The sequence below is a fragment of the Euprymna scolopes genome, chromosome 8, assembly GCF_053919585.1.
Source record: "Euprymna scolopes isolate OS-2025 chromosome 8, ASM5391958v1, whole genome shotgun sequence".
NCBI classification, from domain to species: Eukaryota; Metazoa; Mollusca; class Cephalopoda; order Sepiida; family Sepiolidae; genus Euprymna; species Euprymna scolopes.
In genome coordinates, this window is record NC_136489.1 from 101,785,381 (window position 1) to 101,803,336 (window position 17,956).

General features: G+C 34.7%; 1 protein-coding gene across 1 annotated transcript in view; it reads right to left on the bottom strand.

Annotated features, from left to right (window-relative positions):
* The window catches only part of LOC145283673 (uncharacterized), a 75,958-nt gene extending 58,361 nt beyond the window's left edge, over positions 1-17,597 (bottom strand). The window contains exons 1-2 of the mRNA XM_080132685.1: positions 17,046-17,597; positions 786-1,034 (exon numbers count right to left, since the gene is read on the bottom strand). Of these exons, the coding sequence (XP_079988811.1) occupies positions 786-1,034; positions 17,046-17,193 (397 nt within the window). The 5' untranslated portion in view covers positions 17,194-17,597. The remainder of the gene's footprint in view (positions 1-785; positions 1,035-17,045) is intronic.
* Positions 17,598-17,956: the final 359 nt, after the last annotated feature.

Below are 17,956 nucleotides of genomic sequence, written 5' to 3' on the forward strand. Positions count from 1 at the left end.
ATATATAACCATATATATATATATATATATATATATAACCATATATATATATATATATATATAACCATATATATATAACCATATATATATATATATATATAACCATATATATATAACCATATATATATATATATATATATATAACCATATATATATATATATATATAACCATATATATATATATATATAACCATATATATATATATATATATAACCATATATATATATATATATATAACCATATATATATATATATATATATATAACCATATATATATATATATATATATATATATATAACCATATATATATATATATAACCATATATATATATATATATAACCATATATATATATATATATAACCTATATATATATATATATATATATATATATATATATAAATAAAATAGAGAATTGGCTTTGTAATGAATACAAAATCTGGATAGATTAAAATAATATATTTAAGCATATTTTACGACTGGGCAAAATGATTTTGTCCCAAATAAATAATAGTAATTTAGAACTGTGAAATATGCTAAAGTAAAATAGAAGCAGTCCTATCACTCGGACTGTTTAAATAAAGGCTTATTCTTTTCTATGGCCAAGTGGGAATTGTTATATTTTATTTATAAATAAACATATCAAATGCATATGTTGGATCTGTCACATCTGAACAGACTATCACGATAAAAAACAAAAAAAACAAACAAATAAAAACAGAAAAACAAGAGGTTTTGCAAAAATTGCAAAGGTCAAATGAAAAGCTCAAAGTTATCTCGATACCAGGATAGTCGTGTTGATGACTGTGTCGAATTCGTTTTGCTTCTTCATAGAAAGGTTTTTGCTGTTCCGAAGTCATGCTATGCCACATATTGCCCAGGTAAATGCTGATCTGAGTATTGGGAACCTTAGGAAACATTTGCGCCATGCCAGGTCGATACGCACGGCCAAATAGCATAAAAGCGTTCATTGGTCGTTTAATGATGCCATGTTTGTTCCTTGGTCTGTTTGATTTACTTGGAAAGATTGCACCTGCATTGGAAGAAAAAAAAAATACAATATTTTATTGAAATACTGTTATTCTCGTATACTTATATATTTTATATAGAAAAACTGTGTAAATACATACTATAAAAAAGGTAAATATATATATATATATATATATATATATATATATATATATATTATCATACAAAAGGAACTTTGTCTGTGTGTGTGAGTCTGTTCTCTATGTACTCCAAAACGGCGGAGCCAATTTTTATGAAATTTCACACAGATATCCTTTATGTATCTGGCAGTGTTCTTATTGTATCGGAATGTCTTCGATAAGTATTGATACTCGATAATTAAAAGATCTGATGAAAGAAGGAACAGGCGATTTCCATTAAAGTTAACACCTTATATAGCCTAAGATCTCAAGTGCATTTTAGATGTTTTATTATCACACAAGCCGAAAGGCCCATCATATAAAATCAACAGTAGGTTCTTTGATATAACAGGAGCGTGTTCGAAATGAATGTTTCTGTTTAAAGCAAAACTGAACCATGATACTTGACTTTCATTTTAAACTTAAAGCCATTATCACTGCACAAGCAGAAAGGTCGGGCATATAAAATCAACAGTAGGTTCTTTGATATTACAGGGGCATGTTCGAAATAAACGTTTGTTTAAGCACAATTGAAACATATTTCCACCAAAGTTAACACCTTATATAGCCTAACATCTCAAGTGCATTTTAGAAGTTTTATTACCACACAAGCCGAAAGACCCGGCATATAAATTTAAAACCAATATATATAAAAAAATAATTTTATAAAATCAACAGTAGATTCTCTACATTACCATGTAGACTACAATGTATTGTGGACTAAGTCACTATGTGGAGGCATGTGAAGTTTCCTTCCTGTGCACCGAAATGGGTCCTCAACTATAGCAGGCAATCAATCGATTTGATTGAAAAATGGGTGATTTCACCGATTTCGATGACAATAAAAATATGGGTGTGTGAAACATTCGTTGATCCTCATTCAATCTCGGGCCATATCAGTCTCCCTGTTAGTAGCAAAGAAAGGGTATTAATCTATAATATAAATCTCACCTGTCTGTTTAAATTTATGTGTGTATGTATGTATGTATGTATGTATGTATGTATGTATGTATGTATGTATGTATGTTTGTATGTATGTATGTCTCGCAAAAACGTTCAACAGAGGCGACGGATTTTTACAAGATCGGTATCATTTTGAAACTCGACCCTTCGGACGATAAATATCGAAAAATCGGCAAAAAAAAAAAAAAATATTAATTCCTTCACCCTCAACTAGGCACTTTTCTACAGAGAGGGGTAGCAAAAAATAGTTCCTTTATTACACTTTAGCCATACATGCATGCGCAAAAGCTGTTCTTTCTTGAATTAGTTTAAATATTAAAAAAAAAAAAAAACGACCTAATTTCGCTGACGGTATAGTAGCAGCATTGTTATCTTAAAATTGCCCGTTTGAGCCGAGATGTCAGATACATTTTTTTTTTCGATTTTTAAAGTTTTATTACTAAAACAGGCTTATTTATAACATTTTTTGTTCGTTTTTTTAATTTTTCCATCACGTTCGCTGTTTTTTTTTTTCTGAGTTTTCTTTTTAAGTTTTAATATCGTTCGCTTATTATTCTTTTTTTTTTTTGCATCATGTTCGTGTTTTTTTAAATAATATTTAAACAGGGTTATTACGTTCGCTTATTCTTTATTTTCCATTTTTTATTTACCCCCCCATACACACACCTTCTCTTCACACGGGTAACCCCGCTAGTTATATATATATATATATATATATATATATATATATATATATATATATATATATATATGTGGTATAAAACGCAATAAAATATATATACTATAAAAAGGTACACTAAAAAACAAGTATTTAAACAAACGTTTTTAAAGACATCAGAAAGCTTCAGTTTCATAAGACCTTTTTCATTTTTTTTTTTAATTTTTCTGATGTAGTGTGTAGATCGAAAGAATTTATATAAGTTCCCTGTGTTGTTTGAAGCTGGCCACGGTGTTGCTTTTTGTCTTTCAAAGAAGACATCGTCAGGAGAGCTGTGTGAATATTATTGTGAGGAGGGCTGGGAGGCTTTTTTTATATAGTAGCAGCGGTGAATGCGTGCGAGCTGTGAGTACCCAGTGTAGGAGAGAGGGGTGCCCAATTCTGTGGCCAGGGTTGGGTCACGTAGAGTGCGTTATGACAGATATTTGAGTGTGTTTTCCCTGAATTGGATTGTGATTTGGTTAAGGGCAGATGTTCGCGTTTTAATGTTTCTTGACGTTGGCTTCGTGGTATCATGAGACGAGTTTGAGTAACGTACATTCACTCCAGTTTGTTGGCAACTTTTAAATCGTCTCAATATTTCTAATTCGTTTTTTCATTCGCAATGGAAATGAGTCAAGATATTAAAGTTGTTCGTATTAGCTTTTCGTTGACTTGAAAATGTGTTTCGGGGCGCTTTTGTTCAATCTTCTACTTACGATAATAAAGGTTATTTCTCTGTTATTTTTCTTTTGTCTCCATCTTTTTCGTTTTCTTCTTCATTGATCTCGTCCAGTTGCCTCCTGGCAAAAAAATGTGAAACTGTGTCCATGTCTTCAAATTAGGATACTATATATGTGACTACATGCTTAGGTGTTCTTTTGCGGAGGTGTAAGAGTTGATAGTCGACAGTGTTGATCAGGAAGGATGTACTTAAAGCCAAAGTCGTTTGGGTTCGTTGACCTTACAGGTTGGAGATGAAGAAATCGACAATCATTTTGGCGATAATGTATGCTTGGCGAAACATGAGCGAGGAGAGCTTAGCGGAAGTAATATGTATCTTAGCCGCTTGAAATTATTTATTTGATTTTTGCACCCAAACTGAAATTAGGAAATAAAAATATACAAACGTACTTTGATGCTCTGTTGGTATTTTGTCTGGTAAATGTGCTTGTAAAATATTAGGTTTGAATAGTGGTGTGACGTGACAATAGCCATTTAATAAACTTTTTTTCTGGTGAGCGGCCAAAAAATTTAGTGCCTTATTAAAAAAATTGTAGTATTACTCTGTGATTCTGTGACTAGTGTTGGGGTGATTACGCAAAATCGGAATCGAAGACAGTAAAAGTCGGAATTGTTTGAGGCACCAGAATCAGTGTCGGAATCAGACAAAAAAAAATGTAACTATTATCCGATGCAAATTTTAATTAAATGCCAAACAAGATTATTTAATATGTTTTTGAAACATATTTTTGCATGGCTCGTATTCATGACAAAATAATGAATATTTATTGATTTAAAACTAAAATCTATAGATAGCCTCCTCGTTCCGGAAGTGTATTTTTACATTCGCAAAAAATATATGCATATAATACACGTTTTTTTTTTTTTACTGTAACCTAAAAATTTTTTTTTTACATAGGCATCACCACCTATCAAGGCCAAGAGGTCACTCAAGGATAAAGGTTAAAGAGTGTACAGTAGAAATTGGACAATATAGTAACCGTTAGTAATGGAGATTCGGTAAATTTGTTAACTTATATGGAACGGCTCATCAAAAACTTGTTTACGTTAGACTTGAACACAACCATATTGTAGTCAGCTGGAAAGCAGGAAAACGGAAGACAATTCCATAGGCGTGCAGTTCTAAGAAAGAAGCTTTGTTCATGGAACATACGTTTAGGTTTAGGCACATATAAAGATAAATAAAGATTTAAATTATTATAAAAAAAAAACTCCATAATTAAATCTTTTAAATTTTTAAAAGAACCGGAATCAGAAGCAGTAATTAGATTTATAATCAGGAATTTAGAACAGAATCGGCAATTATATCGGAATCTAGAAAAATACTTTAATCGTCCCATTACTTATTCAGACTCGCAGATAAACGTAATCAGACACGTGGGAACATACTTATTTGTGTGATCATTAGCAACACTCCTATTATAAAATCTAGAAAGCACAAATTCATCAACCTCACTCCCTCACACATACACAGAACGTGGTGCAGGTTGTCCTAGTGACGTCACTTCAGTGGGCGAAAAAGAATTAAAAAAAAAGAATTAAGTTTTAAAAATATCTAGTTTTATTTGAAATGTACAATTGTGAATATTTAAGTTCAGTCAGTGGCGTCACATGGATATTGATTTTGAACATTTTTTTAATTGTCTGACTTTTTTAACGATGGTAGCCGAAATGTGAATGTCGCACTGAGGTTGAAGAGCAACTCGGCTAATCTCGTCACTTCTCAAACTATAATGCTTGGCTGTAGACGTCATTCTGATGTTAAAGAATAGCTTGGTGTACAAAAAGGGACAAGGTTTGTCTTGGGGACAGTTAGATCACAAATGTTGTAGTTTTATTAAAAGGACAGATTTAATCGCAAGAGACTAGACATGAGAAAGAGATATAGCAGCCGACACTCGCTACATCACAGGCAGAAGCTAATTCTCTTGACTCGAGATGTGAAATCCATTTTCTCCCTGGCTTGTCCAATCACAAGCCAGCTCTCAATCACGTAACAGAGTATCTAAAAGGCAAAATCTGAAACTCTCAACCCTCTTTGATCCTAATTCTGCCAGGCAGCAGACTTCGCCTGGGGTTTTGGCCCCAGGCTGAACGTGAGTACTACAAGCTAACATGGCGACCTTTCAAACTTCCATTTGTTTCCACGTGCGGTACCAACACAAACTTTATTTATCATGCTAAAGAACTGCTCTCATCGATACAACTCACACACACCCACGACAACATGCAAACATACTGAAGATTTTACCCTTTCTTTCTCCTTTAATCGGCTTCCTCCATCTCGGTGACTACTAGCCATAAACATGTGCAAACGGAACTGAACTATTCTTTCCTTCAACCAGCCAGCATTATATTAAATTTATTATTAAACAAGAACACTTCAATCTACTAACCCGTTTCTCTCTTCTATTAAATGCCACTAGCGAAAATGACAAATAAAGTTATTTATTAATATAGAATGAAACTCCATTTCGTTGTCTCATCTCTATAGAGACATTGGTTAATTGGCTCAGTTCAGGGCTGATAGAGTGATGACCAGAATGCTACTTTAGTGTTAAAAAAGTGAATCGGCTGATTGAGTGAACGGCTTGACAAGTACAGACAGTTTACACTCGGGCAAAGTAGGACAGTTTTTCCTGACAAGGAAAGATTGATCGCAAATGTAGGTTTTTGAATTGTCCTGAAAAGGGTAGAGTTTGCCCTACGAAGAACAAGGTGATTTCAAATATTATAATTTTATTGTGTATCATAAAAAAGACAGATTGATCACAAAAATAAAATAGTCACGAAAAGGGGTGTAACATTTTAAATAAAGACACAAATGAAATAAGCAGCCTTATTTCAACATTCTTTTTTCTTGATAAGTGGTGATGCCTATGTAAAAAAAAAAAGACCAGCTAATTGGCGCTGATCATTAAGATCAAATCGTATTATCTTAGTATTTCTTCTTTATTCCCAATTCCAAGAACTCTGTTAATTGCATTTCAGATATTAGTCCGTATCTGATCCTCTAACTTAAAATATTGCAGCATTAAGAATTGATTATGTAATGTTATAAATTGAATATTTAAAAAAATTCTTAATGCTGCAATATTTTAAGTTATAAATTTATTATGTTTTACTAGAATATCTTGTCCCTTTCTTTTCCAGTTTTGACAACTAGTCCTTTACTTTTTCATGTTTAAGCTTAACCATATTACTTTTCATGCTCGCATATTTCTATTGTAATCCACGATTTTTCTAGGCTTCTAATAAATTCAGTTGTTCTTTGTTTAATTTCAGTCTTATTTTTTGCTCCTATAATCACATATGTAATAATGATGCATGGCACTCGTCTGCTTTCAATAAAATCCCTCCAATAATCTCTTTTTCATACTACTTTCGTTCTATCTGTTTCACTTGTTACTTCTCTTTTCGAGACAGCAGTGAATTAGTAGCAACAGTAGTCGCTGAAGCGACGTGGTTGCTATGGAAACCAGTCATAAAAAGCGTCGCTCACCTCCTTACATTTTTTTTACGATTTTGAACACCAGAAAATTCATCATAACTTTTGTTTTACTGAACGAAAATTGAAAAAAAAAAAAATTTCACAATATAGCTGATAAGGTGATCTATAGACCATAATAATTTGGTCGAAAAATGAGTGAGTGGTGAAGCTTTAAAGCAGTTCTAAATGACCAAAACTGACACATAATCATATATTCAAACACGGTAGTGTTTGAATGATAATATAATTAACGATGAAATGCAAATGGTTTCCTTCTTCACGTATGAGCACATTCCACCTATCCAAGAGAAGAAACAGGAGAACACTGTCACTCCTGTACCGAGATGGAAATAGCACGTACGGCTCCCATTGGAAGATACAGCAAACAAATGTTAACTCACCAGGTAAATCCACATTATTTTGATGCATAACATCCTGTCTCAGGGGTTGATACATGAAAAATCAGAAAATCGCTTTTGTTAATTGTATCACCGTTGCCACCTTGTACTCAAACAATACTTTTAGTGACAACTTCCGGAATGATTGCTTTCTGCACCCAATTCATATTCGTTAGCGTATCCTATTCTCCTGTGCACACACGAGAGTGGATTGAGAAAGTTGAATGTCTTGTCTTGTACTCTTCTCGAAGCTTCTTTATTTTACTTAATGAATCGTTAGTCACCCATTTCGTCAGACCATTCTGAAATTGAAAAATGTTAATTTCTTTCTTGCAGCGTGTTATCAATTCTTTAGAAATCAACTGAGCCAAATTTCGTTAGAAATGGTCGGTTTTTCAGCCATTTTGGAATGAACAAGCCAACTAATTCATTGAGTAATTTATATAAAGAAGAGTTGTCAGTTTGTATGTGTGTATGTGTGTGTGTGTGCTCAAAGAGAGAAATCCACTAGGTGGAAGAGAAAGAGGAGGTGTTGAGAGAGAGAGAGAGAGAGAGAGAGAGAGAGAGAGAGAGAGAGGGGGGGAGAAAATGGGGAGGAAGAAAAAAGACAAACACAGAGAAAAGTAAGGAGATGGAAGTTTTAGTAGAAATATGTTACACTTTTGTCTCAGGCAACGCCGGGTAGCTATCCTAGTACATAATAAGTATCTAATTTTAATTTAACTGCCTGTTTTATATATTCTTCAATTTTAATTGGCTTAAACCATACTCCTAGAGGCAGTGTTAACAAACTGACCAGAGGATGGTGCAAATCTGTTGGGAACCCCAGAAAGGAAAGTGTTTCAACATTGCTCTGAAGAGCTGTTTCAGCTATCATCTCTTCAGGAGAAAATCAATGGCAAAGGAAAACAATATTATTGACGAAATTAAAGAGCACTAAGGGGGTCTTTAGATGTGCCAAAAATTGAAAAAAGAAAAAAAAACGATTAAAATGGAAGATTTTAATCGGTATATACGGCGTTTAAAAACGACTAAAATTGGCACAACGAGGGGACAAAAAAAAAAAAAAAAAAACGGACACTTCGCAGGGCCGAACTTTTTAGAGGATTTAAAATCATCGTCCTTTTGTCAATGCAATCATTAATAAGGTCCAATGTATAACCATTATTGATAAAATTTCCCCTGATCTTATCACGTTCGGAGTCTAATCTGTTAGGTGAACATATCATGAGGGTTCTATATACCAGTGTATAAATTAGACCGACCTTCCGTGATTTAGGTACAAAAGAAAACCAGTTCACATACAAGCCAGTAAAATCGACTTCCTATAAATGGTAGTGAGAAAGCTCTTTCTTGAACGTTCAACAAGAACATCCAAGAAGGGAAGAAAATTATCCTTCTCACTTTCCATAGTGAACTTCAAAGCTCCATGTAGAGAGTTCAACATGTTCAATGATTATATATATATATATGCTCTTACTTTTTGTTGAAATCGCTCCACACAAAACATGAAGCCACTTAATGTTAGGAGCTAACAAGAACGAAAGATGATTATCACATAGACAGTAGATGTCTATTGGCCTTAATCTTGAAAAGACCAAGGTTAAAAGTAGGGAGAAAACAGTCAGAAGAAGTTCCACAAGCCTTCAGTTCTCGGAAAGAAGCTACTGGAATAGGAAGTTTTATTACAATGAGATATTAATACAGCGAATGAGTCAAACGAGCCGGAACAAAGAAATCAGGGAATATATATATCAGACAATTCTGAAAAAGTATTTGTAGAAAAGACTGAGGCTAGCAACATCACGTCTGTGAGGGAGAGGTTGCGGAGAAGAAGATAGGGTTGTCAATTAATTTGCAAATATGTTTCTGCACCTTAGCAAGAACCCGCAAATGGGATAGAGATTCACCAGCCCAACTATGACAACATATACTGTATACATGATCTGATAGTAGGTTTGTAGTGATATAGAAAAGCTTCAGATATGAGAAAGTCTTTAGAAAAATAGAGAAAACCTACTTTAGGAGAAGCAGAAAGAATAATGGATCTAATATTTGTAAAATGTTGTCAGAAAAACAGTTATAGAGTCGTTTTTAACACAAATAACATATCCAAAAAGACACACACGCACACGTATATAAAAAACACTTATTTTGAAGAAAATCAAATTGTTAACGAATCTCAAGTTACAGTCAGTTGTCTTTGAAGAAAGTTGCTAAATCAAATAACGTTTTATCATTTTTTTGTGTGCTGTTTGGACCAATCCTGGGAAAAATTTTCTTGTTTCAAAGAGAGCAGACGACAGATGATCCATGGATCTAAGAACAAAGTGTAGTATATGTTTTGATACTACACATTAACTTTTTTGTCTTCAATCAGTAGGGGAGAAATCTCTTTAGACTGGGGTAATCCAGAATGCCACTTTTTAGGGAGGTGTAATCTTCCCACATTAAAGCCGGCCTTATGTCAAACGGCTCTTTTGGAGGAATAAGTAAATGAGGATTTATCTATTAATATATGCGACAAAAAGACCTTAACAGTTATTTTTTTTTAATGAGTAATAACTAGGGTTATTTTTTTATTGTTACATTTTCACCCCAAACAAGGCACATTGCCACTTTGATATAGGGGGCTACTATCAGGGATATAAGCTACGGGGGTACTATGTGGGAAGTTGGGCAGCAAGATGTCGGTTCATGTTACACTTGAACTTCTGCATGTCAGTAGAGTTGGGGAAGCAGGAACCCAGAAAGGAATTCCAAAATCTAGCGGTTCTGGGGAAGAAACTATTGGAGTAGAAGGCTCTCTTATATCTAGGGATTTCAACTGTGAAGGGGTGTGATTTTGCTGCTTGTCGGGTTTATCAGGGGTATTTACATTGAGGGGGTACAAGTGCTTGCAGTTCGTCAGTACATTCACCATTAAAGTACTTGTAGAACAAGCAGAGGGATGCTACATTTCGTCGATAGGACAGAGGCTGAAGCTTAGATGAAAGTTCAGGACCTATCAGGTTGGCGACTCTCTTTTGGACCTTATCTATGAGTGAGAGACTAGTAGCAGATGCACCAGCCCAAATATGACCACAATACTCGATACATGGGCGAATGGTGGCCTTATAGGATACTTTCGGGCGTTAGTAACTTTCTAGCACGGTAGAGAGAACCTACCTTCTTCGCAGCAGTCCTGGCAATGCTCTCAATGTAATTTTTCCAACTCATGTTTCCTGTGAACGTTAGGCTGAGGAGTTTAAAAGATGTACTTTCAGATAAAGAGTCTTTGGCCATTGCTATTGGTGGTAGAGAAGGTTTCTTGTAGTTATTGAAGGAAACAAGCTTAGTATTGGCAGCATTGAATGTGACCATCCATTTTCGTCCCCATTCCACTACAGATTGGAGGTCATCCTCTAGTGTTTCTGCCATTTCTTTAGATATGTGTTCATTTGTTTTCCTGTCGTGTCTGTTATGGAGCATGATGTCATCAGCATATATACCCATCTCACAGACAATTTTGTCAGGGAGGTCATTTATGAATATCAGGAACAATAGAGGTCCAAGGATAGACACTCCCGCATTTATATCATATTGCTTAGATGTACGACCATCGAGAACAACCTGGATTTTTCTCTTATCTAAGAAGGATTTAATTATGTTAAGTATTCTTACAGTGATACTGTATGATCTGATTTTCCTGAGAAGACCTTCATGCCATACCCTGTCAAAAGCCTTAGATATATCTAGAGCTACCACTCTACCCTCCCCTGCTTTGTCAAGTGAATGATATATACCATCAGAGATTACAATTAGGATGTCTGCTGTGGAACGGGCTTGCTTAAATCAATATTGTTGGTCGGTCAGAAGTTTAGCATCTGTAAGGTGATGAACTAGAGCTTGGTTAATTATGGACTCAAATATTTTGGTGAAAAGTGGGAGGAGGCTAATGGAGCGATAATTTACTGGGTCAGTTCTTTCGCCAGAATTCTTGAAAACTGGTACCAGAGAAGCAGTTTTCCAGCAGGCAGGAAAGCAAAATTAATTAAGGCATTTGTTGTAAAGTTTGGAGAGAACTGGAGCTACTTCAGTGGAGCACTTTTTTAATAGCACAGCCGGGATGAGATCAGGTCCACATGTTTTTGAAGTGTCAAGATTTTTTATGATAGCATGCACCTGAGAAGGGTTGATTTTCAGATCGTCTAGTGTGGTGTCTGTCCGCAAAGGAAAGTCAGGGAGGTGTTTAGCAGGGTCCATTGTGGAGTTGGAGGCAAACCGACTGGCAAGCATGTTAGCCTTCTCGGTTGCTGAGCAAACAACCTCATGATTGTTGGATAGTAGAGGAATTGTTGATTGCCCATTATTTATTTACTAATGATAACAGCATATTCTTTTCATCGTTTTGACTTTCGAGTATATATCCGACACACTTAGACACAGTTAATCAACCGAGAACCACATCACTCTATATGAAAGCATGTAAGATATCAACAGATACACACTCGAGAGTCAAAACAATGAAAAGAATATGCTGTTATCCTAGTCCTAGTAATAACCAAGGGACACTATATTAGACTATTATATGGTGTACACAGTGTGATGATTAGGGCTAGGACAACAGCATATTCTTCTCATTTTTTTTACTTTCAAGTGTGTATCCGTTGATATCTTACATGCTTTATATAGAGTGATGTGGTTCTCGGTTGATTAACAGTGTCTAACTGTGTCGGACATTTACTCGAGAGTCAAAGCAATGATAAGAATATTCTGTTGTCATAGTCCTAGTGATGATGTATGATAGTGAAACCCACCTAGTAAGGGTTGTGTATGTGTATTGTATGGAGAGAAAAAAATATGAAAATGATACAACGATGGGCGTGGAGTCTTAAAGAGCCAAGATTAGATCTGATGACCTCAAAAAAAGATAAAAGGAAATTACTGGGGCTTGTTTCTGTCATAACTAACCAGCAGAGCATTGCCATTTTTGACAAAGGAAACGTCTATCAGGCATGTGTACGCAGTGTACTAATATATGGAAGTGAAACTTGACCGGTGGGAGTTGAGGACATTCACTTTTTCCTGAGTCTTTTCTTACTCAATGCTTGCCGTGGTGACATTTGGCATACTGATATTTCTGGCCTTGAATTCAGGGATACCTCCATTAGAGAATGCTGACTTATCAGAACAGGAATCTCAAATGAGTCATAGAGAACTTCCATTGGAATCTCTTCGGTATTTTTCTTACTGCACTTTTACTGCACGGTAAGTTTGGGAAAACGAGTTCAAAAAAATTATACAAAATACTGTTAGAAACTCACTCAATATATGTTACCGTGACATAGGCGGATATACATTCGGTGGGTTTCTAGCAGTATTTTGTATAATTTGTTTGTTTAAACTCGTTTTCCCAAACTTAGTGTTCAACATCGAGCATACCGCCATTTTTCTTTTTAAAATATATCGATAAACACTGCATGATTTTCGAACCTATTACACGTTTTAAAGTGAGTAAAACCACTAAAAACTGTTTCAGATAGGTAGAAGAGTAACTTATCTTGCCTTTGATAACATTTATTTGTTATATATTTGTTGTTGTTGTTTTTTTACCACTTTTTCGGATCTATGTGTACAGTAACACAAACACTTCAAATGTTTTACAGAAACAGTTCATTGACCATGTGCCTTACACGGTACTAGTACCGAAAAATGCAAAAGCAAAGAAAAATAAATGTTTGGAGGTGTCAATTGTCAACCGCTCAAATTCTTAAACAAATTTCTGATGGTCTTTCAAAATGATATCATACGCAAATCTCCAGAGAGAATACCATTTCATAAACTTCTGTAATAGGAACATACTGAATACATTTCTATAGGGATTAATATTTTTATGAAGAAATCCCCGCAGAATCGAAAGAGGTTGGTTTCTTTATATAGAAGAACCCAATCATTAATAGAAAAATTAATTTTACAAAAAAGTAAAATAACTTCTGCCAGTCATGCACAGTGTGCGTATATGTCTTTGACAAAAGCATTTTTTATTTCTGAAAATACTCAATGATATGAATGGATTCCATTGACTTAAGTGAGTAATAAAACCTTTTTAGGTATTTATGCAGAATACGGGCCATGCTGAAATAATAACGTCATTGTTTAGAAACCTATTTTTAACATGAGGAGTGGAGACATTTTAGAATGATTCTGTATTTTTATTTAACAATTTAACAAACAAAAGATACTATAAACATTGAATTTAACTTGAAAATCCCATCTAAAAAGACAGCAGTTCATATTCTGTATATATATATATATATATATATATATATATATATATATATATATATATATATATATATATATTTGCTACAACCGGTCTTTTGTCTGCTTTTGGGATGGTGCAAGTATATGAGGGAGTCTCTTTTTTGACTATTGCATATTATCGAAATAGACAAAAAAAAAGTATATTTATTCACCATAAAAAAAAACAAACAAAAACAATGCTGATAGGTTGGTTGGACCGCTCCACAGAAACCATGAATACAACCCCTCTGACAATGAGGGATCTCTTTTAACAGTACCTCAAAAGGAATTCAAAAACACAGTAATACCAATTAATCAAACACATTCTCCCCGACAGAACAGTAATATTTGATTACTGAAAATCATATGCATGATTAGAAAAGAAGTCAACCATTCATTTAACCACAAATGTTTTTCGCTTTTTCAGATCATTACTTTGCTTAGTTTTGTGTGTAGTTTACAAAAAATACCAAACAATGGTGGATGGCTGAGATGATTTCCGAACGTTCATATCCCTACGCTTTATGTTTAAAAAGTGTCTGACTTGTCTGATTGGTTGGTTAACTATCAGCATAGTCAGCTACATACCCTCCAAAAATTTTAAACAGAAACCGAACAGCCAGCCTTAGTAGACTCCTGAATGTGCTGCCGCCATTGCACACAGAAACCACTACCTCAATTGGTTTAAACGTAATTGATGCTTTAAAACTAAAGTCACTTATAGAACTGGCAGCCAGTAATCGCTGTAAAAAAATTACAGAAATTACAGTCCATCAACTACAAAGAATAAGAACAAAGGTTTTGGCGAATAACAAACAAGGTCCTAAATAGATGCATGTCCTCTATCCTGACCATCATCAACAGGCCTGCGGTGATTTCATCAGCATCTGACTTTGCAGCAAACTCAACTCGATCAGGGCTTCTATCTTCAGAATTTCCTTCCAAGACTGAAAATAATCCGAGTGACACCCACATATCTGCTTGTGATACTGCCACACACACAGAACCTTGACGCCAGCAAAGCAACTGATCCTGACAATATTTCAGTTATAATACTCAAAAAGTTGCAATTGAAACCAGCACCTATTCTTGCAAAGCTGTTCAATTGATGCATAAAGGAGAAATGCTTCCCAACACTTTGGAAAACCTCATTAGTTTGCCCAATATTTAAAAATAGTGAAGATTGGTCTTCTGCCTCTCAGTACAGACCAACTAGTCCTTTGTGTGTCATGAGTAAGTTGTTTGAATCCATGTTAAATAGAGAAATTATCAACCACTTCAACAAAAACAACCGACTCGGCAACATGCAATAAGGATTCCATCTGGTGAGATCTAGAACTGATGTACTGGCTGTAATTTCATATGGGATCAGTGAATTTATCGACAGTAGTTTCATCTCAAGAGTAATAGCTCTTGACATAGCAAAGGCATTTAATAGGGTTTGACATAAGGGTCTACTTCACAAGATTTCCAGCTGGAAAAAAATTATAGAAAACGGAAATGTCTTCTCAACCATCAAATCTTTTCTCTCTGATAGATTTATACAAGTAGTCATTGATGGGCAAAAGTCTACAGCTCAAAGTATCAATGCTGGCCCAACCTGGTCTATCCTGGGCCCAACTCTCTTCCTTATCTTCATCAATGATTTCTCAAATCACATTCTAAGTTCATTTGTTGGCATATATGCAGATGATACTATGATTTATGGGCAACACTTCAAAAGCCAATAATGACCAAGATCTCTCTCTCTCTCTCTCTCTCTCTCTCTCTCTCTCTCTCCCTCTCTCTGAATGTCCCTCCTCAGATCTTGAGCATGTGGTGCAAATGGGGTAAAAAGTAGCTGGTTAATTTTAACACATCCAAAACCAAGCTTTTATCTTTTTACCATAAACGCTCAGATCCCCATTTGACCCCAATTGATATGAATGGCTCTCGTCTAAAAGAGGCTCCTTGTTTTGACAAATTTCACTCCTAACCTAAAATGGAAGACTTACATCAAATCTGTTGCCAAGGTTGCCGGAAAAATGGTTGCATCATTTTACTGCTTCAGAAGTTATCTAACTTCCGATGTAATCCTCTACCTGTATAAAAGCCAGATACGTCCTAAAATGGAGTACCGTTGTGGGAGCATATCAGATCAGATTACTATTATAAAACTGATTACTATTACAAAACCGGCTTCAAAATCTAGTAGGTGATGCCCTGCAACCTCTTTCCCACAAAAGAGACATTGCAAGCTTGCCTCTGCTCTGTTGCTATCTTCATGGCAAGTGCTCGTCTGAGCTTCAATCTATGGTTTCCCATCTTTCACAAGAAACACTCGTCTAGCTGCAATGACCATCAAAAGTTTCCCCATTTACTATTTGTGCCTAAATCTAAATGCAAATCCCATGAATAAAACTTCTTTCCTAGAACTGCTAGCCTCTGGAACTCTGTTCTGCTGGTCTGCTTTCCAGCTAACTAAAATATGATTGTCTTCCAGTTCAATGTAAACAAGTTTTTATTAAGCCCTCCCCACCTAAATAATCCATTTCGACCCCATTTTCACCACTAACTATTAATACGCTGTTGTCTGTGTGATTAACGTACACTCATTAACTCTTATCCTCCAGTGGCCTTCGGGCCTTAATACGTGGTAAAAAAATTATATTCTGTATAAGAATCTGCACTCGACAAAGAGTAGTTGGTTGAGGGGGAGGGTAAAATACAAAATAGTTAACTGTTAAGAACTCGTAAACAACAAGAAGAAAAGTAAACAAATAATTTGTTGCAAATGCCGTAGAATTCAGTTCTCTACTGACCTGTATACTTTTAACGTGTGGAAACTATTTGTCAGATTTTTTTTTTTATTTCACTATTTTATTTTGGTGAAACGCCACGAAAGACAGCGATTACTTAACCTTGCTAAATTTAAGCGATTACGTGTAGTTTTACGAGGAGTTTTACCACTCAGATTTAAGGTTAATGGTGCGGTATTTTTTTTTTTTTTTTCCTACCTTTTCAGCATAATTAGTATTTATCATAAAATATTATTCGGAGCTAAGCGATTGCCTTGGTGGTCATTTTAGTTTTTGTGTGTCGAAAAGACAGAGTTTCAGTTTCATCGAAATAAAATTCTATAATAAAAAAAATCTTACGAACAGTTTTCACATCTTAAAACTATATAGATCGGTAGAGAATTTAATTCTACAGAGTTTGCTTTAAATTATTTGCAGTTTTATGTTTCTGTTTATAGACTGTTAACTATTATGGACTTTTACCTCTTGTTTGTTTATTTCTTTTTTTTTTTTTTTTTTTTTAATTAGTTTTTCTTACTTACCTGAGATTTTCAGCTCTGAATCAATCGTTTTATCTGTAATGGATCGCTGCCTTTTTCGAAATTTTCGCATGGCCGTTTTCTGATCAATTTCTAAATGGTAATTATCTTTAGGCATCGTCGACTTTTTCGATTTGCTCTCCAAACTCATCTTTGCTGGCGACCAGCAAATCACAAAAAAGAATGCGTTCGTTCGTTTTTGTTTTTTTGTTTTTTAATTTTTTAATTTTTTTTTTTTTTTTTTTTTTGGTTTTTTGTTTTTGTTTTTAATCTCTTTAAAGTTAATACAAAAACATTTGTAAAAGTTCGGTTAACTCTTGTAACCAAAGAGTCGACAAATAATAAAAGTTAAATCTTAAAACGGACGGGATTTTTTTTATGTCGCTTGTTCGTCGTTTGACAATGAAACATAAATCATTACCTCGTTTTGTTTTATTTTTAATTTTTATTTTTACTTTTTTTTTATTTTTGGTTTATTTTTTTATTCTTTGGAGAGAAGAAGAGAGAAAGAAATTATAAAAGATAGTGAAAGACGCCCATGACTTAATGACGTAACAAAAAGAACGTCATGCGTTAACCGAGTCAACAACGCATCAAAACTATTTCCGATAAATATAATTTAAAAATTAAGATATATCATCGTTGTGTATTCGTTAACGTGGTTAACATTATGGTGTCAAATCCAACTGTCTCCTCGGCTCTCACACAAGGCCAGGACGACTGAGATGTGGCTGCTCAACAATATTCCTTACCACTGGTCGCTAAACTTGTGTTAGCCCTCCTCACCCAACCGCAACCCCCTTGACTATTTCTTCTGATGCGTGATTGAGACCCAAACCAACCAGCACCTCGTACTCCCAACACGGTCAGCTCACTGAAGGCTACCATGGAGGCGTTCACCACTATATACAAGA